The following is a 23,278-nucleotide window of genomic DNA, read 5'->3' on the forward strand; positions in this document are numbered from 1 at the left end:
ATCTTTCTCTTCACATATTATACTACTTCTGTATGACAAACTTAATATGAAAAATGAAAATACAATCATCTAAATAAAACTCTTTAAAATAGAATTTGTTGTAAAAATGTTAAAATATTCAATAGCTTATACTGAACCACAAATAAAACCTTTATTATCCAGTAAGGGTCCCTCTTTTTCCTTTTCCCAGAACTTAAACTTCAGGATTGCATATTAACCCGGTCTGAGTGAGACTTCATTTTCTGTACTAGTTAACATAAAAACATCCATAATCTAGTTATATATAGCCAAAACAGTATAATTTTTTGTACTAAACATTGGGATGTACTTTTCCCCGAAAATCTGGCTTAGATAAAATCTGATTATATTCTAGAATTGTTAGTAATGAAGACAACAATAAAAATAATGATAAAAATGATTAAAGCACCCATTTTTCTTAATTTCTTTCAATTCATTTTCAAAATAAAATGATAAGATTTTAGATAGTATTTTAAAATTTACAATATACTTAATATACATTATTTTTTTAGACTTCACATCAAACTTGAGGTAGGTGAGGTAATTTTGTTTTCATTTTACAGATGGGGAAACTGAGTCTCAGAGAAATTGTTTCTTGCTTAGGGTCACACAACTAATATCAGAAGCTGTATTTGGACCCAGGTCTTCCATACTGCAAGTCTAGTACTATGTTAACACTTATAGAACACTTATCTTTAAAATAATCTTATGAATCTATTTTATATAATACTGATAGTCTGAGTTTGTGTTCCAAGGAGCAATAAAACTAATTAGACAATCTCCTTATTGTGCTCAAGTTCTCACTTACAGTCACCTTCCATATCCAATTAGCTGCCAGATCTTTTACTTACAAATTCTATAACATCTTTCACATATGCCCCCTTCTTTCTACTTACACCCTGATTCAACTCCTCACTACCCCTTGTAGTGACTAATACAATTGTTACCTCATTAGCCTCTCTGCTTTGAATCCTTACACTCCAATCCAATGTATATATATCAAGGGCAATCTCCATGAGGGTATTAAAAGGAGCAGGCGGACTTTCACAAGTAGTGTTCTACAGTAAACCATATCACACAATTGATTGAAAGACATAGAGATGTTGAGAATACAAGATTCCACTCTGCTTTTACTTTGTTCATTATTTTAAAAAAGCACTTGAGTACATAGATTTCACTTACTTAAAATGAGATTTCACTTCCCATTTTCTAGCCATACCATTGCTAGCATACGTGGCACATAATAGCATTTAAATGATTTTCTTTCATTCACTCATTTGGTGAGATTTCTCTATATATTTCTTTTCTTTTCATGAGAAGCTCATCTTCCATGTAGCACCATCCTTGAAATTTAGTGAATATAGAGAATGGTGGAATAGGAGTTGGGCAGAACTGATTTAAAATTCTACTTCAGATACTTACTAGCTATGACCCAAAGCAAGACTCTTTAACACTCTCAGTTTTCTTATCTGTAAAATATGGATATTATCTGTACCTCTTGTCTCACAAGTTTCTTATGAATATCAAAATGAAATATTTTTCTTTTTTTTTTTAGCTTAAGGACTTTTTTTATTATTATAGCTTTTTATTTACAAGTTATATGCATAGATAATTTTTCAGCATTGACAGTTGCAAATCCTTTTGTTCCAACTTTTCCCCTCCTTCCCCCCGCCCCTTCCCCCAGATGGCAGATTGATCAATATATGTTAAATATGTTAAAATATAAGTTAAATACTATATATATATATATATATATACACACACATGTCCATTGCTATATAAAAAGAGTCGGACTTTGAAATAGTGTACAGTTAGCCTGTGAAGGAAATCAAAAATGCAGGTGGCCAAAAATAGAGGGATTGGGAATTCTATGTAGTGGTTCATAGTCATCTCCCAGAGTTCTTTCCCTGGGTGTAGCTGGTTCAGTTCATTACTGCTCTATTGGAACTGATTTGGTTCATCTCATTGTTGAAGAGGGCCAAGTCCATCAGAATTGATCATCATATAGTATTGTTGTTGAAATATATAATGATCAGAAAGTCCTACTCATTTCACTCAGTATCAATTCATGTAAGTCTCTCTAGGCCTTTCTGAAATCATCCTGCTGGTCATGAAATATTTTTCTATATAGCATAGCATATGATAAACTTTAGAATACCATAAATAACCTTTATTATTACTATCTCCAAGGTTTCATAGTTCTAAGACTTATCTCACAAGGTAGTTAATTATTAGGTAGTTATTTATTAGTTTTTAAAAATATATTTTATTATTTTTTTGTTTTTATAACACATACTTTTTGCATCATATGTTTTCCTTCTTCCTTTTACCAATAATGATACATGATAATAGAGAATGAAAAAGAGAAAAGGGAGAAGTTTCTTAAATCTAGCCAACATATCAAGTAAACTTGACATTATATGCAGGGTTGTATATTCATATTCTCTTAACTCTGAAAAAAAGGGACAAAGGTGGGGTGGTGGCTGGGGTTGTGGGGAGAGATCACTTGATAAATTTTATAGTCTTATATAGCCATCTATTATTATTGGTGCTGGCCTCTATCATACCAATATATCATAGTTCTTGTAAACTTTGTGCACATTGGACCTGAAACAAATTCTTTTGGGCTAGTGCAAGGGCGTAGGAGGAGGAATATGTGTGTGTATATATATATATATATATATATATATATATCACATAAATATATGTGTATATTATTTATAATTTTATAAACATGTTAGGTAATATATATTTATTATATATTTATATAACATTATGTACTTGAAATAAAGGAAAAGTTTTAAAAAACATTTTTGTTACAAAAAAATGATTTATAGAAATAATGTGCATGGAATGACCAGAATAAAAAAATCTCAAGAATTCATTATTTTTCTGCATCTCACAATTGTCATAATATTTGTTTATTATAATATCTACTTTAATGATTTTTAATGCTTAAGAGTTCTTTCATACATTTTACTGGTATTTCTTTCTCTTTAGATGGCAACCACCATAGTGATACTTTATGTATCTAAGTTAAATAAAGTTATTCAGTTCCCTGATTTTAACAAAAACGTCCCAGTGAAGGTATGTAATAAAAGTACTTCTAGTTGTTGTGGAAAGCATGTGAAAATGTTGGAGAACATAGAGTGAATAAGAGGAGGCATCATGAGAGTGGAGGGGAAGAAATCCATAGTGGATTAAGCTGACTTCAGAGCTGGGAAGACCTGTATCAAATCCTGCTTCTGACACATAAAGACCATGTGACCTTGGCAAATTACTTAATCTCTCAGTGCTCTAGGCAGCTTCCTAAAACTTCTAATTGTAGTGTTGTGCCTGCATTGTGCCTGCATTGGTAGAAGGAGCTCCCTTATTTGAGAGTTTCATATATCAATGAAATCATATGTGTTGCCCCTATTCTTACACCTCAGTTTTTCCAATCAAACTATCTCACTCACCTGGGACTTCTGTGGATCTTTGAAGTCAGGCACAAGCAAAGGCAAATCCCCTTAAGTTATGTGATGGTGAAAGTAGATTCCTGTGTTCAAATCCCTTTCACTGTAGCAAGTGGAATAGGGAAATCTGGAACTCTTGCATCTAAGTGAATAATCCAAAGTATTTTAAAGGAAACAATACATTGTTTTTTATTTTCCATTGTGGACTGATTTTGATTTTCATTGATATTCACTGTCTGCTTTGTGTTGTTATATCCCTATTAATATGACAGATTCAAATATCTAATCTGTATTTTATCAACAAATTTACACATTCTTTCATTTAAAAAATTTCTGCCCCATAGAATGTGGATTTTCTTTCTGGACAAGAGTTCATGGCAAAATGCCTGAATCTCCTTTAGCTTGGGTATATTAAGTCTCAATACTCTACTTTTTCTAGTTGTAATGCTTAGGGGTGAGATTAGAACTCCTTTGCTGTTGAAATCCAGATGGTATTTTGGTTAATAGATTTGCATAATGATAACTAGACTGCTGACTATGATAGAATTCTTAGTTCTAATTTCTTTTAAGACTCAAACCTTGAAGGCAAATCTTTTATGTAAAATTGTTACTCTCTGTTGCAATCACTCCATATTTGGAACTAATTCTAGTGACATACTCTAGTGATTTGTTTTAGATCAAAACACCTTCTCTAAATTGCAAAGTCACTTTCTATGAACAGCAAAGGAAGGTGTGTTGATTCTGTTGCCTGTAGTTCAGCTAAAGGCAGCAACAGCAACAGCAGCAGCAGCAGCAGTAGTAGTAGCAGCAGCAGCAGCAGCAGCAGCAGTAATAGTAATAGTGTGGTGGTGGTGGTGATAATGGTGGTAATAGCTGACTTTATACAGGATGTTCCAAATGTCTTGGGGCAATTTTAAGCTATTAAAGCTGATTTAAGACATTTAAAACATCTTGCATAGAACTTCAAAGTTTTCAAAAACTTTATATACATTTATATATGTATATATACATTTCACTTGAGTCTTACAACAGCTCTCTGAGTTAGAGCCTATAGGTGTGATTATCCTTATTCTACAGATAAAGAGACTTACAGACATAGAGACAAAAGGGCTTAAAGAGCTCAAGTGGCTTGTCCATAGTCACATATTTTATAGTTGCAAGAATTGCCTTGTCAACAGCTAGTAGGTGTTAGAAACAGGATTTTAATCTATGTCTTGAATTTGTTATTCTATCCATTATACCATTAAACTTTATGTTGCCTTTGCTTAAAACATTTCTAATATTGGATTTTTGTGATTTTATGAAAGACTAAGGTTTTTTTTTCCTTTAAAAAATTGCAAAAAAAAAATTGCCTGTGATTTATTATACATCTCATTTTCTTTAGTAGCTTCCCAACAATAGCTTTATGCATAACTCAGTGGATTCAGGAGACTGAAGTACAGTGTGTCAAAACTGTGCTGCTAATACTCTATTTAATCTTGGCTATATCTTTTAATGTATCTAGCTCCTTTTGTCTCCATCTTAAGAATGTGGAAAATCATAAATTGTAAATTGTATAACTCATGGCATACTTTGCAAAGATGAATACTCAGGTTTGGATAACTCAGACACTGTGCTGAGGTGGCAAGATCATGGCTTTAACTTGTAGTTAGTTTCCTCCCTTCCTCCCCTACTAGTTGTGATTTTAACCCTAGCTAACAATTTTAGAGATGCATATCCTTGATTTTATAGCAAACTTTGGGAAAGAGTATAAGATGAATCAATGCAAATCTATGATCATTCTTGGAAAAATACATTCTTCTGTTGATGTATGTTTTGGAGTCATATTTATATTTTTAAAATGTTACATCTATAATAACTACCACACTTTCATTTTTAAAAATTGCAGTTATTTCCTCTGCCTCTCCTTTATGTTGGAAATCATATAAGTGGATTATCAAGCACAAGTAAACTAAGGTACAATTAAGATTAAATGTACTTCAGACTACTTTATATGGTGTTTGTTTGTTTTTTAGGTATGGAGAAGAAATAAGGGAGTGTTTAGACTTATGGTTTCATTGGTTTAGGAAGTGCCTGATATATTAACTTTCTCTACTGAAAAAGATAAGAAACTATAAATTATATCTTAGAAACCGGGGTCAGTGGTAGAATTTGGACTCAGTTCTTTCTGACTTGACTCTAAGGTAGATATTTATCCATTCTCAAAAATTGTCTATGTTAGGTTGAATATAGAGAAACCAACATTCTATATTTTAAAACATGAAGGATACATTTTCAGCTGATTTACTTGAGTTAATTTAATTTAATTTAATTTTTATTTAAATTTTTTTTATTATTATAGCTTTTTTTTTACAAGATGGGTAATTTTTCAACATTGACCCTTGCAAAACCTTCTGTTCCAGCTTTTCCCCTCCTTCCCCCGACTCTCTCCCCTCGATGGCAAATAGATCCATACATGTTAAATATGTTAAAATATATGTTAAATACAATGTATGTTTACATATCCATACAGTTATTTTGCTGCATAAGAAAAATAGGACTAAGACATAAGGTAAAAATAACCTGAGGAGGAAATAAAAAATGCAAGCAGACAAAAACAGAGGGAATGGAAATGCTATGTTGTGGTTCATATTGAATTAACTTTTAAAAAATTTTAACATCCAAATTTTAATTAAAAATCCAGTTAATCTCTTTTTGAAACTTATATTACTTATATCACTCAGATTCTCTTATGTGATTATAAAACTAAGCTTCCTAGTTGTCCTCCCCACCTCCATCTCACCATTTTATAAAAGCAAGAGGATTTTTTTCAGTTGTGCTAAATGTCAGTTGTGTTATTTAGAAAAAATAAGACTAAATGTCACTCTCAGTGAGATTTCTGAAGTTTTAACTTATATTTGTATATTAATAGCCATCATTAGTATTCTAATGATAGAATCCACAGACATTATCAATTTGCTTGTGTAGCATAAAAAACATTAACTTTGGTTCAAATCCTGCCTCTGAAATAGTGTAATTTTGGACAAATCATTTTTATGCCTTTCTGTAAAATGAGAGAGATTAGATTAGATGACCTCTGAGTTCCCTTACAATTTTTAATCTGTGATTTAATAAAAAGTGCTGTTCTCCCAAGTCTAAAATGAGGACAGCATAATGCTGGGAAGTTGTGATTTACTCATGATTACACAGTTGCTAAGTATTTGAACTGAGGTCTCCAGAGTCCAAGATCCATGCATTTGGATCCACCTTGTCAGACTGCTTCTCTGTCTGTGAAAATGGTGGTGGTGAAAGAAATAAAAGATTAAAGAAAATGTGGAAAAAAATAATTTAGAACATTGAGCAGCCAGAAAATGGAATAAAGAAAGTGCAGAATGACTCTAATGGATATAAAAGCACACAAATCTTTAAAAGTATTTTATTTTTCCAAATACATGCAAAGATAATTTTTAGCATTCACTTTTTTTTTTTTTTTTTTTTATTTAATAGTCTTTTATTTACAGGATATATACATGGGTAACTTTACAGCATTAACAATTGCCAAACCTCTTGTTCCAATTTTTCACCTCTTACCCCCCCCCACCCCCTCCCCTAAATGGCAGGATGACCAGTAGATGTTAACTATATTAAAATATAACTTAGATACACAATAAGTATACATGACCAAAACATTATTTTGCTGTACAAAAAGAATCAGACTCTGAATTATTGTACAATTAGCTTGTGAAGGAAATCAAAGATGCAGGTGTGCATAAATATAGGGACTGGGAATTCAATGTAATGGTTTTTAGTCATCTCCCAGAGTTCTTTTTCTGGGTATAGCTAGTTCAGTTCATTACTGCTCCATTAGAAATGATTTGGTTGATCTCGTTTTTAGCATTCACTTTTGTAAAACCTTGTGTTCCAAATTTTTCTCCCTCTTCCCCCACTCTCCCCAAGACACTAAGCCATCTGATATAGGTTAAACATGGAAGCATACAAATATTGATCTAAAAATCATAGAATTGGAGATGATGAGTGATCAAAAGAGTGAAGAAGGTACACTTGGAAACTTTTGGCACTTACTCAAATTCATAGTTATCATAGTTGAAATAGCTGTATCAGCCAGTTGATACAAACCAAACCAAAACCTTCAAACAGAAATCCCTAGGATCTTGTTACATAGTATCCAAATATAGCAAATAAATATACAAATATTATGTTGTAAATTAAAATACTTGCTTGTGCTTATAACCACATAACCCCGAGGCTTCATTAATACCTACATTAATAGTAGTAACATCAATGATACATGATAGTTTTCATGTCAGTTTCATATAGATTATGGGAAAAATGATTATCCCTAAGAGGCTAGGAAGAATATCCAAAAAAATGAAAATGAAATTAACAGTGAAGTAGAACTTTCCTGAAATAAATGGTTATAGTGGAAATACAATAGATCAATTAAAAAGTATACAAAATGTATTTATTCCCAAAATGAAAACAAAATGGCAAACACATTCAAAAGGAGCTGTAGCTACAATATCTTGCTCATAATAAAGAAAAATTAAGATAAAAATTAGAGTGGAGAGGTGAAAATCTAATTGGGAGCAAAAGAAAAGTAAAAAATATGAAACAAGGTAAAAAACGAAAACATTTTTGAGTGTCAGGATGGAAAAAAATAAAATATTAAATACAAAATATTTAAAATTAAATAATTGAGAAATAAAAGTGAATGGACAAAATTCCTACCAGATAATATCAAAAAAATTCAAAATCATTACTAATAATATCCAAGAAAAGATTAAAATAATCTTTCAAAAATAATAAAACAAAAATCTTAATAACAGGTAAGAAAGTAACAGAGAAAAAATTGTCATTCAAAAATGAATTTCCAAGGATGAGATCCCCACATGTAAGGTAGTAACGGGGTGATGAGTATTCATGATTATATAGTGCAGATCACAAGGTGTCCCACCTGTAAGAGATATGGTGGCAGCCTCATTTATGCAAGACCAAGTCTTTCCAGGTTGCACCGCAACTATCTCCTTCATTTCTTACTGAATAATAAATAGTATTGTATCACATTTATGTGCTGTAACTTGTTTAGTCATCCCCCAATTTGTGTGTATTTCTTCAGTTTCCAATTCCTTGTTACCACAAAAGAGCTGCTATAAATTTTTTTGAACATCTTTTCTTAGAGCATGTTTTGCTTAGTACTAATCACTCCCTTAATCTTTTTATTATCTGTTTGCTTTTTTCTTCCTGATTTTCTGGTCGAGTGAAATGTATTTCTGTACCCAACTTTGTGTCTGCATTTTTTCCTCTTTTGAACAGTTTAGAAGAATGTGACATTTGAGTATAATCAGCTCTCTTCCTGGTTTGTATAGACTTGTTGCACATCTTGATTGTTCAAGATGATTTTCTCTATTTTTCTCTTTTCCTTATCTCCTAGCATATTCTTCTTGCTCTTCTTTTTCATTTTTAAGATTACCACTTGGAGGTAAAACACATATCATCTCCTTATATTAGAATGTAAGCAGTTTATCTCTCTCTCTCTTTTTAAAGTTCCTTATGATCACATATGCTTACATTTTAATCTTTCTTTAAACTCTTGTGTTTACACTGAAAAATTTCTATTCAATTGTAGACTTTTTCTCTCAGGAATACTTGGAAATTCTTTCTTTAAAGGTCTACTTCTTCCCCTTATACAGAGTTTTACTAGGTAAATTATTCTTGCATATAATTCCATATCCTTTTCCCTTTTGGAATATTATAATCTAATATATCTCCACTCCTTTACAATGGTAGCTGCTAGATAAAATGATACTGATGTGGCTTCTCACTACTACAATTTTTTCCTGACTGCTTACAATTTTTTCCTTTGATCTAGAAGCTGTGGATTTTGGTTATAATGTTCTTGGTTATAATATAATGTAATAACCACAATCCATATATATATATATATATATATATAAACATATATATATATATATAAACAAAGAAATATATATAAACAAGGAAAAAGGAGAGTTGATGACATTTGAATCTCATACTCTTCTAAACTGTTCAACAGAGGGAAAAATACATATATAGATTTGGGTACAAAAATACAGTTCTTAGATTTCATTTTGAGATTACTTTCAGTAGGTGGACTGGTTGATTATTTCTATTTCCACTTTGCCCTCTGGTTCTTTGGCATCTAGACAGTTTTCTTCTTTCTTTTTTTCTTAACATTTTATTTTTCCCTCATTTCATGTAACAATAATTTTCAACATACATTTCAACATTCAACATTCAACAAGATTTTGAGTTCCAAATTGTTCTTCCTCCCTTCTTTCTTTTCCTCCCCAAGACAGTATGGATATATGTATAATCATGTTAAATTTAATTCCATATTAGTTATATTGTGAAATAAGAAACAGAACAAAAGGGAAAAACTACAAAAAAGTGAAAATAGTGTGCTTCAGTTTGCATTCAGATTTCATAGTTCTTTCTCTGGATGTAGACAGAATTTTCCATCATGAGTCTTTTGGATTTGTCTTGGATTCTTGTATTGCTGGAGCTACCTCTATGTAGAGGTAGGTAGCTACCTTTATCATAGTTAATCATCATACAATGTTGCTGCTATCATGTGCAATGTTTTCCAGCTTCTGCTCATTTCATTTAGCATCAGTTCTTGTAAGTCTTTCTAGGTTTTCTGAAATATGTCTAGGTAAAGTTGGAAAGATGATAATGATTAGGTTTTTTTGTGTTTTTTGTGTTTTTTTTTTTGGTCATGGCTTTCAAGTTGACTTGTGATTCTTAAATTCTTTCTATTTAAACTTTTTTTTCAGGTCAGTTGTTTTTCTTACTAGCTGTCATATTTTCTTTTCTCTTTTTTAGTCTTTTGACTTTGTTTTAATATTTTTTGTTGTCTCATGGAATTATCTTTGGTCATCTGATTTTCAATGAGTTTGTTACTTGGGTAAGGTTTATATTTTTTGTGCCAAGTTATCAATCCCCTTTCAAATCTTTCTTCCATAGTTCTCATTTCTTTTCCAGTTTGATTCCTTCTAATGCTTTCATTTCATTCAAAAGAAACATTTAAAATTCATTAAAATATTTTGCTTCTTCTTTTTCAGAAATTTTAGTAGAACTTTTACTAAAGTTTTTTCTTTTAAGTTTTGTTTATAGATATTTTAGAGCCATTTTTTTTCTTTTGGGTTTGTATTTTGAGTGTTCTTATCACCATAAAAGCTTTTTAATGGTGGCCATTTAAAAATCTGTTTATTTTTTCAGCTTCTTGATTTTGTCTTTTTTTGTTTGTTTATTTGTTTGTTTTTTGCTGAGGCAATTGGGGTTAAATGACTTGCCCAGGGTCACACAGCTAGGTAAGTGTTAAGTATCTGAAGTCAGATTTGAACCCAGGTCCTCCTGATTTCAGGGCTGTTGATTCTGTCTTTTGATATTAGGCTCTGTTTACTTCTGGCTGGGAGAATGTCTGGTCTAATCCTTTCTCTGAAAGAGAAAGGTAATGGATGTTTTTATTCCAGGTTCTTAGGGATTAGATTGGGGACCTGAAATCATTCAGTGTTCTCAAAGTGGCAGGATGTTTGTTATTGACTCATTGTCTGCAAGTTTCTGGGTCTGAGCAACATGTCTTTGGACTTGCTCAGACTGGCGTTTCAGTAGACTGCTGCTTAACTCAGGAACAGTCAGCTCACTGAAAAACCCTGTTGGTTCAGCATGCTAGAACTACAGGCTTCCCTGTGGTTTACTGTTCTTGTTCTGATTATTCTTCTCTGACTCCATTTCTGAGGTCAGAGACACTCAGCAACTTGATTGTTGCTTAATGCCTAGCTTAGAGCCCATAATTGCTTCTCTCTTTACAGGATTATCATTAGGTACACATTTTTTCATTCTGTTCTGGATTGATGACCTAACATTGGTGAGCAACAGAGCTGTCAGTAAGCACCAATTCCTGACTCCTGCCCAAGTTTTGGATTTGGGACCCTTTCTTGCATGATGTATATTGACTACTTGGTCATTTCTGACTAGACTCTTTCGCTATATTTCTAGATCTCTAAATCTGTGTCCCTTTGGTTGGATGAATTACTTTATCTGATTTTTTTTCCTTTGGATTTTCTAATCAGAACTTAACTTGTAATATATTTTAGATCTTTGTGAAGAAGTTGTTGAAAGAAAGATTAGATATACTTTTTCCTGCTACTCTGTCTTCTTGACTCTATGGCTGATTGATGTTTTTATATCATCTTTATTTCCGAATATATCCTTCCCCCTCTTTTTTTTCCTAGGAAACCATCCCTCATAAGATAAAATTTTTTTAAAAAGAAGAAAAAACAGTTAATCAAAGCTAATTAATATACTTCCAAGTCAGTATATACATAATTCCACACTTGAGAGTCTTCTACCTCATCCAAGAACAGAGAGGTTCATTCTTTCATCTCATTTTCTGGATCACATTTGGTGATTGTAATTGGTTTTTTTTTGTTTTGTTACTGTTTTTTCCATTTACACTGTTGTGATCATTGTGTATGTTGCTTTTCTAGTTCTGCTTATTTCACTGGTTATGTGTATTTATAATTTCCTTTATATATGCATTTCTATGCTTCTCAAAATTCTTTGGGTTCTTTTAAAGAAATGACACAGTGATTACATAAAAATATACTAATTTGGCTAATTGTTTCCCCAATCAATGGATATCCACTTTGTTTCTAGTTCTCTTTTGTAACAAAACATGTTGATGTAAATGTTTTAGTGCACATAGGACTTTGTTTTTATCATTGACTTCTAAGGAAGGCATGGGTCTACTGGTGGAACATATATGTCAAAGTATATGACCATTTTCATTACTGTATTTGTATGATTTCAAATACAGTTGAATCAAAACTTCACCAAGAATATATTACTACACTTGTTTTTCCATAAACTATCTCAAAAGGTTCATTTCTAATTTGTTGTCAACTTTGTTAGATATTAGGAGAAACTTCAAAGTTGTTTTTGATTTGTAGTTTTTCTTATTAGTGATTTGGAGCCAAATTTCATTTGATTCTTAATTGTTTACAATTCTTTTAAGAACTATTTGTTCATGGCTTTTGTTCTTAATTATTTATTCAATACATGTCCGTTGTAAAAGAATTCTTGGTCTTATATATATTTGTATGAGTTCTTCAAAGGGCTTTTAAAAAGTAAGACCAATACTTTGTCAGTCTTTCTTAAAGCAGATCACTAGGAAGCAAAATCCTGAACATCAAAGACTATATCTTTGGGCAGAAATAACAATTAGTTAATGAATATGGTGTCCTTAAGAAATGAGGTTTATCATGATTCTTTACTAAGAAGCAATGATGAGTGAAAGAGGTATAAGATGTCTATGTGGTGAAGATGGTGGAATTTTGCCTCTAAAACTTCTTTCCTTGTCACCCAGCTTACTTTGAGATGGTTCAGTGGATAAAATACTTGTTGTGGAGTGAGGGAGACCTGAGTTCAAATTTGGCCTCAAATACCTAGTAGCTATGTGATTCTGGTCAAGCCTCTTAACAATTGTTTGCCTCCGTTTCTTTAATTATAAAATGGGATAAAAGCAATAATAATTGCAGGGTTATTGTGAAGCTCAAATGAAATATTTGTAAAACTCTTAGCACAATGCCTAGTATTCTCTTACCCTCTTACTATTCTGCTTGTCCCCAGTCCTTAAAACTCCAACTATACCTAGAAAATTCAATATGCTAAACATAATTGAAAGATAAAGCTGTTGTAGGAAAAAAGTATAATCTAATACATTCTAAAACCAAATAAAAATCATTCTTGACTGTCCATGACCTTGGTTCCTTGTAATAGAGACAGCACAAATAGTTGAGACTTGTCTGTCTCTGGAGTCAAATCTGAGTCTATATACCTAGTGATAATAATGATCTGGCTTTAGCAGTGTCACAGAGACTTGGCACTTTACTATCAACTTTTAAAATTTGAAACCTCAATCTTCAAGATTAAGATATTAAATTTTTTAATGAAATAAAGAAAATATTTTAAAGGAATTCATAGTTCTTCTGAAAAAAGAGTAAATCTTTTTCAGAGGTTTAATTTTCTTTTGCATTCTTAATTATTGCTTTTTTTATATTGTAAGTACTTTATTGAAAGGAAAGAAATCAATAACTACAGTTGGCCTCTTAAACCATTAAAAAATTTTTCATTTCCCCTAGTTACATGTAGAAAACAACATTTTTTTGGGGGGAGTTATACATGTACATTCATATTTTTACCAAAAAGGAAAAACCATGAGAGAAAAAAACCAGAAGGAAAAAAAGTGAACATAGCAAGTATTGATTTACATTCAGTTTCCATAGTTCTTTCTCTGGATGACAGATGGCATATTCCATCCAAAGTTTATTGGGATTGCCTTGGATCACTGAACTGCTTAGAAGAACCAAATATGTCATTGTCTATCATCACCCAATTTTGCTGTTATTGTTTACAATGTATTCCTGGTTCTGCTTGTTTTACTCAGCCTCTAAATAAATTTTTCCAGGCCTTTCTAAAATCAGCTTGTTCATCATCATTTTTTATAGAACAATAATATTCCATTACTTTCATATATCATAAATTATTCCTCCATTCCCCAATTGATGAACATCTATTCATTTTCCAGTTCTTTGCCTCCACAAAAAGAGCTGCTACAAACATTTTTACATGTATGAATCCTTTCCCCTCTTTTATGATTTCTTTGGGATATAGATCCAGTAGTGGCATTGCTAAATCAAAGGCTATGCACAGTTTGACAGCCTTTTGGGCATAGTTCCAAATTGCTCTCCAGAATGGTTGCATCATTTCACAATTCCATCAACAATGCATTAGTGTTCCAGCTTTCCCAAATTCCTTCCAACATTTGTCAGCATCTTTCCCTGTCATTTTAGCTGATCTGAGATGTGTGAAATGGAAACCATTGATTTTTAAAAGAGAATGTATAAAAATTCTTTTTACTTATTTGATAATCAGAAGTTCCCTGCCTCTTTGCTTTCATAAAATAAAAGGGCACACAAAATACTTTGCACATTTTAAATGCTAAGATGCTTACCAAACTGAAATTGAATTGAGTTAATTTTCATTAACGACTTACAGTCTCTATGATCATTATATAAAATACTAATTCTAATGGTTTTCATAATACACATTAACTCCTGTTCAAGAAAAACTGGTGTTTCTTTTGGTAATTTGGCATATTCTGATTAGGTCATCGTTTCCTATTCATTTTTAGAGAAATTTAACCTCCATCCTAAAGTTCTGAGAGCTTAATTCCCGTTACATTGAATTGTCGCTTAAGAATCTCTCTTCAACTATTCTCAGATCCAAATAAAATGAGAGCTTGATATAAATATTAAGGATAAGATTAAAAATTAAAGTTGCTAATCTCTTGCATTTCATACATTGATTTACTGTCATTAGTGAAATTAGATCTGAAACAAATACAAATGCTTTGCATCTAATGATATGCTTGGATCTTTCACAGCTTGCCCATGTTTACAGTTCTCAGGAAGTTTACCATTCCACTTACATTGTTCTTGGAAGTTATCATACTCAGGTGATTTTTATATTATTTCTTTCTTCTTTTCCTTGAACTCCATAAAGACATATACATATATATGTGTTTATATATATGGATGTAAACTTGATTTATTGATATCTTTTGATTTTGAATATATTCCTCCCTCCTCCCTCTCTCTACCTGGCAAGCCATCTATTGTAACAACAACAACAACAAACATTTTTAAAAAACCAGTCATCACAGCCAAACAATATGGTAATCACAAATGACAAATATTTTGCACCTATAGTCCCTCCTTATGTCAAAGAGGGTAGGGTGATGTTATTATTATTATTATTATTATTACTTATTAAAGAGAATCAGTACCATTCCCTCAATACGTAACTTGTTATTGAGGGAGAAATTAATTTATTCACAAAAACCAAGACTAAGAATAACCTACATTGAATAGGACCGAATTCAGTGAGTCAGTCTTCTAAATCTAGTAAAATACATATTAATTCCACAGTAGCAGGGGATTCATGCTACATTCATCTCAAAGTAAGGCTAAAATAATTATAATAAAGTTCATAATATTATAATTAAATAGCACCAACATATATTTCTTGCTTTTGGCTGTGTAAATTACTTTTGGCTGTGTCGATTACTTTGGAGCACACTCCAAATGTTGGTTGTTAAAAAAATTTCTACCATTCATTCTTTTTGGACATTTACATAAGACACGTGCCACCTAGACCCACCAGTATTAAGCTCTGTTACAGTATTTATCCAGGATGAACGAAGATATTCCTTGCCAATCAGAAGGCTGTATGTGGTGAAAGATAGGTTTGTTTGGTCTGGTGGGAATCATCAATCATCGAGCTGTCTCTGTTTGACATTTTCTTCTTAGATATTTCATCAGTCTCCCCAAAGTGATCCATATTCTTTTTTTTTTATTTTACAGAAAACAGTACTCATTGAACATCATAGTTAGTGTCTTTGCCATCATTCTTGGGGCTTTTATAGCTGCTGGGTAAGATTTTCAATTCTCATTCAGTAATATTATTTCTTTCCTTTGACACTGAAGGACAATCTTAAATTCAGATGCATGTCTGGTTGTCAATAAAGAGCTTTTATGTTTGACAGATAAGATTGTTCAGATATTTTGGAGTAGCTGATTATTTGAGAATTAGCTGCTACAAAGCTTCTGAGTGTGTTTCAGTAGACCATAAATATTATTCTGCTCATGTAAAGAGGAACAGAAATTTCAAATGAGGGTAATCTGTATCAGGACACTTACTGAGATCAATATTTTCCTGAATACCAAAATTGGGGCCTCTGGTTGCTGGAACAAGAGAAAAAAGCAGGCTGTTGCTTGTTATGAATCATATAGGTCAAACTAGCTTCTATAATTTAGTAACAATTTCCTGGGCATGGAAAAATAGGACATATTATATTTACCTAAAGGAGAACAATTTATAATAGATATACTTCAGCTAAATAGGTATCTACAAAAGCCATACTGAATTGAGAAAGAACTAAAAGTACACCAATAGTAAAACATGAAAAAACAAATAAATCTGATTCTAGGGCACTTGGGTTCAAATTCTGACTATTATTATCTTGATAATTTTGTTCAATCCCTTAACCTCCCTAGGCCTTAGTTTTGCCACTCGAAAATTGAGGAGATTGGGTAGATGACATCTAAGGTTGTTTACAGCTTTAAATTTGTGATTCTATGAAGTCTTTTGAAGCTAATTATAAAAAATATTTTACATTTAATTTATCTGTCCAGATAAATAGGCAGTTAAGTATATCAGTTTTTTCTGTAAATGAGTAAATGTTAGCTGAGGGACATTATAGGTTCAAGATTCTTAATTTGGGGACCATGAGCTTGTTTTTTGATTTTTTTTGTTAACTGTATTTCATTACAATTGGTTTCCTTTAGAATCTTATATATTTTATTTATGCATTTAAAAGCATTATTTTGAGAAGGAATTCATGGACTTCACCAACTTTCTCAGGCAGTTCATGACACACAAAAAGCTTAAGAACTTCTGTTTTAGAGTATTAATGACTTTTCTTTATAAACAGAATAAATTGTTGATTTCTATATGAAAATGTCTTGACAATTTTACTTGAAAGATTCCTGATTTTCATTTTAGAACTATTTAAAATTTTAATTTAATTTAATTTATTTAATTAAATATTTAATTTAAATAGAACTCAAGGTTTATAAATATTTTTAATTCCATGCCACTTCATGAGGAAGGAATCCGATATTCCTTCAGTAAGTCAGTCTAAGCATTTATAAAGAGTCTATTGCATGTTAAACAAATACTGGCTACATGACCCTATAATTTCATCTTTTAGCTCTCCAATGGACTCTCTAAAATGTAAATTTCTGAGAAATTGTCAAATTTAATCACTAACATATATTTCTTCATCTCACAGTTCTATATGTCAATGAAATCACAGGTCCATCCCCTAGTCCCTATGCACTAGAAAATGTGCCATGTATCAGAGATACAAATTTAAAAAATAAACCGTCCTAGAATTTACTTTTCTATAAGCAGAAATGATCTCTACATCTGAAATTATATACACAGATATAAATTGAAATGTGAAAGAATTTTAGTGGAGACACTAGGAGCTGAGAAGTTCAGTAAAAGCCTCATGTAGGAGGTAACATATGATGGGAGTTTTGAAGGAAACTAGAGATTTAATTGCCAGTTTGAGTGAATAGTGCTCTCAACAGAATACAGTTTTCAAAGAGTGCATAGTAAAAATGTCTATGTGGACATAGACAAATAAAATAACTTCTCTGGGTCTTGATTCCCACAATGGGCGGGGGGGGGGGGGGGAGGGGTTAGGATTAATCTAACTCTCACATTCTTTAATACTTTGTTTATTTCATGCTCAGGGTAGCTAAGTGAACAGCCAAAAGACTGCCAGATTTGGAGTCAGAAAGACTCATTTTTCATGAATTCAAATGTAGCCTCAGACACTTACTAGCTCTATAACATTGGGCAAGTCACAACTCAGTTTTCTCATCTGTAAAGTGGACTGGAGAAGGAAATGGCAAATTATTCCAATATCTTGCCAAGAAAACTTCAAATGGGGTCACAAAGAAGTCTCATGCTTGCTCACATACTGAAGTAGATTTATGCTTCCCTCCCCCCCTTCTCGATATGACAACTTAGTACTTAGTATATTGAATTGTGTCATGGTAGAAGCCTTTCTCAGATAATATGTACAATAAAAATAATCCATTTCCCTCTCTCTTCTCTCTCAAAATAACAGTGTCTTGGTCAAGTCAATAAATTTATCTGGATTTCAGTTTCATTGGATAGTAACTGAGAGAATTAGACGAAATAATATTTAAAGTACCTTGTAGCTCTAACTTTGCATGATTTTCTATGAAGTGGTTGTCATTTTATTAAATTTTTGGGGGTATGTAATTCTATGAATTTTTAGTTGATTCTGGATTACTTGTTATCATTACTTGGAGATTTCACAAGCCACATTATTCAATGTCATTACAATGTATAGTTTTACAAAGCTGAAATCTGGGTAAAATGGATATTAAAGGCTGCCTTAAGGATGAAAAAAAAAAGGAAACACACTTAATGCCTTTGAAAAAGAGTAGAATGATAGGAGTGTTTTACAGACTGATCATATGCTTAATATGTGTCTTCTTTAGTATTAATTGATGGGATGACCAAATGCTTTCAGTATTCATAGAATCTTGAGCAAGTTCGTTTCTTTCCCCAAGTTGTCATCTAGTTTTCACAGTGGATTGAGAAGTTTCTTTATAGTTCCTAGTAATTCAAGGGTAACTTTGCTTATGATATTATGTAAAATTTTTATATAATTGGACAATTCACTACCATTTGAAATTCTTTTAATCACTCAATTATAGGTAAGCATTTCAGTGAAGATAGCTAATTTTCTTTAATCTATTTTTGAGTCTTCTATTTAATCTATGTGAGTTTAATTTTTTGATTTGGTTTTCTAGTTATAGATAAAACAAAAGGATGTTAGTAAGACACTGTACACTAAAACAAAGAAAAATAGGAAATATTGATTGCTGGCCATTATAAGAAAACAATTTAGAAGAGGTTTTTAGGCAATAGTTTAAGGTTTTAAAAATAATGGTAATTTTTTTTATTCTTCTGCCAGCTCTGATCTAAGTTTTAATTTGGAAGGCTACGTTTTTGTATTCCTTAATGATATCTTCACAGCAGCAAATGGAGTTTACACCAAGCAGAAAATGGATCCAAAGGTAATAATCTGATCTTAATTCACATAAATATTATGCATTATAACCTGGTGGCTGAAATTATATAAAGGAGGTGATATTAGAAAGTATGAATATTATACTTATTATGATAATGTCATTACTATTTGCATTATAGATTTTCCAATTATAATCATAGCATTATGTTCATATCACACAACTAATTGTGTTTCATTTTGTATTTGTACATATGGCTTACCTTCCCTGCTAGGTTTTAATTCCTTGAGGGCACTTTTAAAATTGTGATTAATGAGAGATACTGCAGTATCTCTTAGTAGAAAGTATTGAACTGGAAATCAGGGAACTTGGGAATACAGTCTCATTTAAGATTAGCTGTTTGATTATAGGAAAAGATGACAATAAGGAAAAAATGACTAATGTTGGAGGGACTATGGAGAAATAGGCATACCGTGAGTGTTTCATCCACTCTAGAAAAACAATTCTTTATTTTTATTAAAGACTTATTGAAATATATTGTCCAGGTTTATATATATACATATGTAATATATATATATATACACATATATGTATATATTTTATTTTTATGGAGTCTAATAATCCTTTATAAATTTTTTTCTACATCATAAGTTTTGAATTATTTCCTTCTCTCCCTTCTTACCCCATCCTGGAGAAGGCCATCTTTTGACACTGATATATATCTGTGTCTATGTTGATATATATATATATATATATATATATATATATATATATATATATATATATATAAACTTGGTAATTTATTTGAGTATTTATAATACTCAGAATAATTTAGTCATTCATAGTTATTTTTCAAACAATATTGATGTTACTGTATATAACTTAGTCCTGTTCATTTCATTCTTCTCTATTTCATGCAAGTCTTTCCATGTTTTCCTAAAAATCAACTTACTCATCAGTTCATACAGCACAGTATCTAGAAAACAACTTTGAAACTATGATCAGAAAATTACAAAACTGTCCTATAACATCCCTTGGAATTAAAGTCAAGCTCACTGGTTGATAGTTTTACAACCTAACAGAGGCTGGGGAAAGGTGAAAGGAATAAGTATTTATATACTTCCTTTTATTGTGCCAGGTATTTTGCTAAGTCTTTTACAAATATTATTTCATTTGATCCTTATAACAATCCTGGGAGTTAGATTCTAATAGCAATATACTTGTCCATTACCCATGCCTTTTCTCACAGTGAATTTATTAGTACTATCTGGAAATAGAAAAGACATTAAAGGACTAAAGTTTTAGAGTTGTAAATTGCATTGGCCACATGTTTTCCTACCCATTTTACTTTATTTATATTTATTTCTAGTCTCACCACCACAGACCTGTGTATTTGTAAGAGTATATATCCCTAGGAAGTTTTTTTTGAGGGGAGGGATATTTTGAATCAACTGTTATTGCTGTGCCATTAGAGTAAATTTTTTGATAAGGGCAAATTGTGACTATTAGATGACTTTTAATGAATAGCTTGTTGATGGAGTCATGAGAGCTAATATTGTAGTAGTAGTAGTAGTAGTAGTAGTAGTAGTAGTAGTAGTAGTAGTAATATATAGGATTACCCCTAGAATCTGAGGTTGTAGTCATCATCTAGTAATTCTAGCTTGAGTAAAAGTCAGAGGGAATACCGCAGAGACTGAATTTTAAAAAAATCCAAACTTTTTTGTTGCTTTTAGCCTCCCTTGCATATCTCTCCTCTCTTCTCATATTGAGCTTTAGCACTCCTAATGCAATTTTTACTCTATTGTGCCATGTTATCATATCCATTTCTGGTTTTGCTTCCATCTTCTGTACCTTTCTTTTTAAAAATTTAAACTGGTTAGTTAATTACCCATGCTTCTACAATGATTTTTCTCCTCAGAAGTTTCCATTTTCTTTTACTGGAATTGTTTCTTTTTGTCTTCAGAGTTTCATTCTTAAAAATCTCTCATTCCTCTCAGTCTGATTTCCCCTATAGACTTTTAGTGTACAAAACTTTATTTATTCTTTCTCGGGAACTTTTGAAATCCATTTTCTTATAACTAGAGTGTATGTCAAATAGTGCCTTGATTTCCTCTCCCTTATTTCAAACTAAAGGAGGGAGTAGTCATTTCTCCCCAAAGTTTCCATCTTATCCACCCATTTTTCAACCACTTTTCTCCTTGTCAGTGGGGAATCATATCTAGAATAGAACTTCTTCTTGTTGGCTCCTCTATCTTTTCAGTGAAGAAATTATTATTATGAGTCAAGAAATTCTTTGCTATTCTGCACCTTGGTAGTCTTTATTCTTCCCCAAGACTTTGTAATCTCTAGCAATATATATATATATATATATATATATATATATATATATCTTTTTTTTTTGGCTGAGGCAATTGGGGTTAAGTGACTTGCTCAGGGTCACACAGCTAAGAAGTGTTAAGTGTCTGAAATAAGATTTGAACTCAGGTCCTCCTGATTTCTGGGCTGGTGCTCTATGCACTGTGCCACCTAGCTGTCCTTCTAGCAATAATTTTTAGGAAAAGTTCTATCTAGCACAGAGAATCATTCTTGTCCTTGTGAGTTATCAGAAAGGAGTAATTATATAAATAGATGACTAATCTTGGGAGGTTCTTCATTATGTTTAAGATTTATGCTCTGAGAAGAAAATAAACATTCCTATTGTTGTTATTAAGTGATAGATTTGTAGTTCTACTATATCATACTTTGGGGGAGCAGCAGTTGGTTTCTTCTTTCTGAGAAGATATCCTGTCCTCTTCTTCAAGAAGAGTCTCAGGTCTCTTTTTGAGTTCTCACTGGATGAGGGCAATTATACTTTCTGTCCTTTCTCCATCCTTTCCATTCTCTGTAAATTCAGGGTTCTTTACTCCAAAATTTTACTCTGTTGTGCCATATTATTATATCTAGTCTTCTTCTTCTACCTCAGATTTCCAATACTCTCTTCTTACCCCAGCCTTGCGTCTCTTCCCTTTAAAAATGTTTCATTTTTCCTAAAGACTTTAAGTTTTGACTGTGAAGAAGTATTCTTTCTTCTCCAGGAAGGAGATCAATCTTCAGAATACTGATGACATGCAACTGACTATGGCAGAAATACAAACAAAACAAACTCAGTGCAAATTATTATACAATACCCCCTACTCTTCATGTTGGGGTTATGGGAGCCCCAAAAAGGTTGGGGTTCCAACCAGTGCCACAGTACCTCAAGAGAATTTTCAAGCTCAAACCAAACTCCAAGTCAAGGGGTAAAGTTTATTATAATTGTAATGCCAATTAAAGCAGGTAAGTTCCAAAGGAAGTTAGCAAAGAACTAGGGTCAAGAAGATCAATTTATATGGAAAAGTTCGAAAGACAAGTGCTTCATGTCACTCATATGCTAATTTTATGGCTGAGAAGTGGAATTGAGTGGTCTGGTTCTAACTTTGTGTGCAGGTGCAATACCCATAATTCTCTGGGCAGAACTCACAGGGAACTTTTCAGAGGTATGTTTTTAGTTCTGAAATGTCACTGTGTTAACTGGCGGACACCCAGTTTTGTTCTGTGTCTGTGTCAACTTTAAGCATCTTATTATTGTTGCTTACTAGTCTCAGGATCTCTGTTATCCCTGACCAACAAGCAGCTGATGCCATCTGACAGACAGCAATGTTTGTGGCCTTAGAATCCTGGTCATATAGAGCCTATGGGAAGAAATATATCATTTCTAATTACATTATTCCCAAGATCAGATAGTCTTAGGGTTATTGCTACATCCTTTTTAAGGACTGCACCACATCATTCATACTTGTTAAGATTCTCAGTCTAAAAAATATTTCTGAGCGTGTACATCTTAAATAGCCTATTATTATTGTTGTTATTTAACAATCAGTTAAAACCTCTTAATAACTTGACAATTCACTTAATTTCCTTTTTTCAGTTGGAACAACTTTATAGTCACCACCATCTCCCCTATTTTGTTTTGTATTTATCTCCTTTGCATGAACTGGCTCTACTCTCCAATTGATTCTATTAACTGGCCTAACCCTCCAAATGTTCCAC

At 32.0% G+C, this 23,278-nt stretch overlaps 1 protein-coding gene across 3 annotated transcripts in view; it reads left to right on the forward strand.

Annotated features, from left to right (window-relative positions):
* Positions 1 to 23,278, forward strand: part of SLC35D2 (solute carrier family 35 member D2) — a 58,040-nt gene that overhangs the window by 16,989 nt on the left and 17,773 nt on the right. The window contains exons 3-7 of one of the 3 annotated variants that reach the window (XM_003761316.4): positions 3,019 to 3,105; positions 5,362 to 5,429; positions 14,959 to 15,030; positions 15,938 to 16,006; positions 19,156 to 19,258. In XM_003761316.4, coding sequence (XP_003761364.1) covers positions 3,019 to 3,105; positions 5,362 to 5,429; positions 14,959 to 15,030; positions 15,938 to 16,006; positions 19,156 to 19,258 — 399 coding nt within the window. The remainder of the gene's footprint in view (positions 1 to 3,018; positions 3,106 to 5,361; positions 5,430 to 14,958; positions 15,031 to 15,937; positions 16,007 to 19,155; positions 19,259 to 23,278) is intronic. The other 2 variants (XM_023497295.2, XM_012542653.3) reach the window with 2 other exon arrangements.

The sequence above is a fragment of the Sarcophilus harrisii genome, chromosome 1, assembly GCF_902635505.1.
Source record: "Sarcophilus harrisii chromosome 1, mSarHar1.11, whole genome shotgun sequence".
NCBI lineage: Eukaryota > Metazoa > Chordata > Mammalia > Dasyuromorphia > Dasyuridae > Sarcophilus > Sarcophilus harrisii.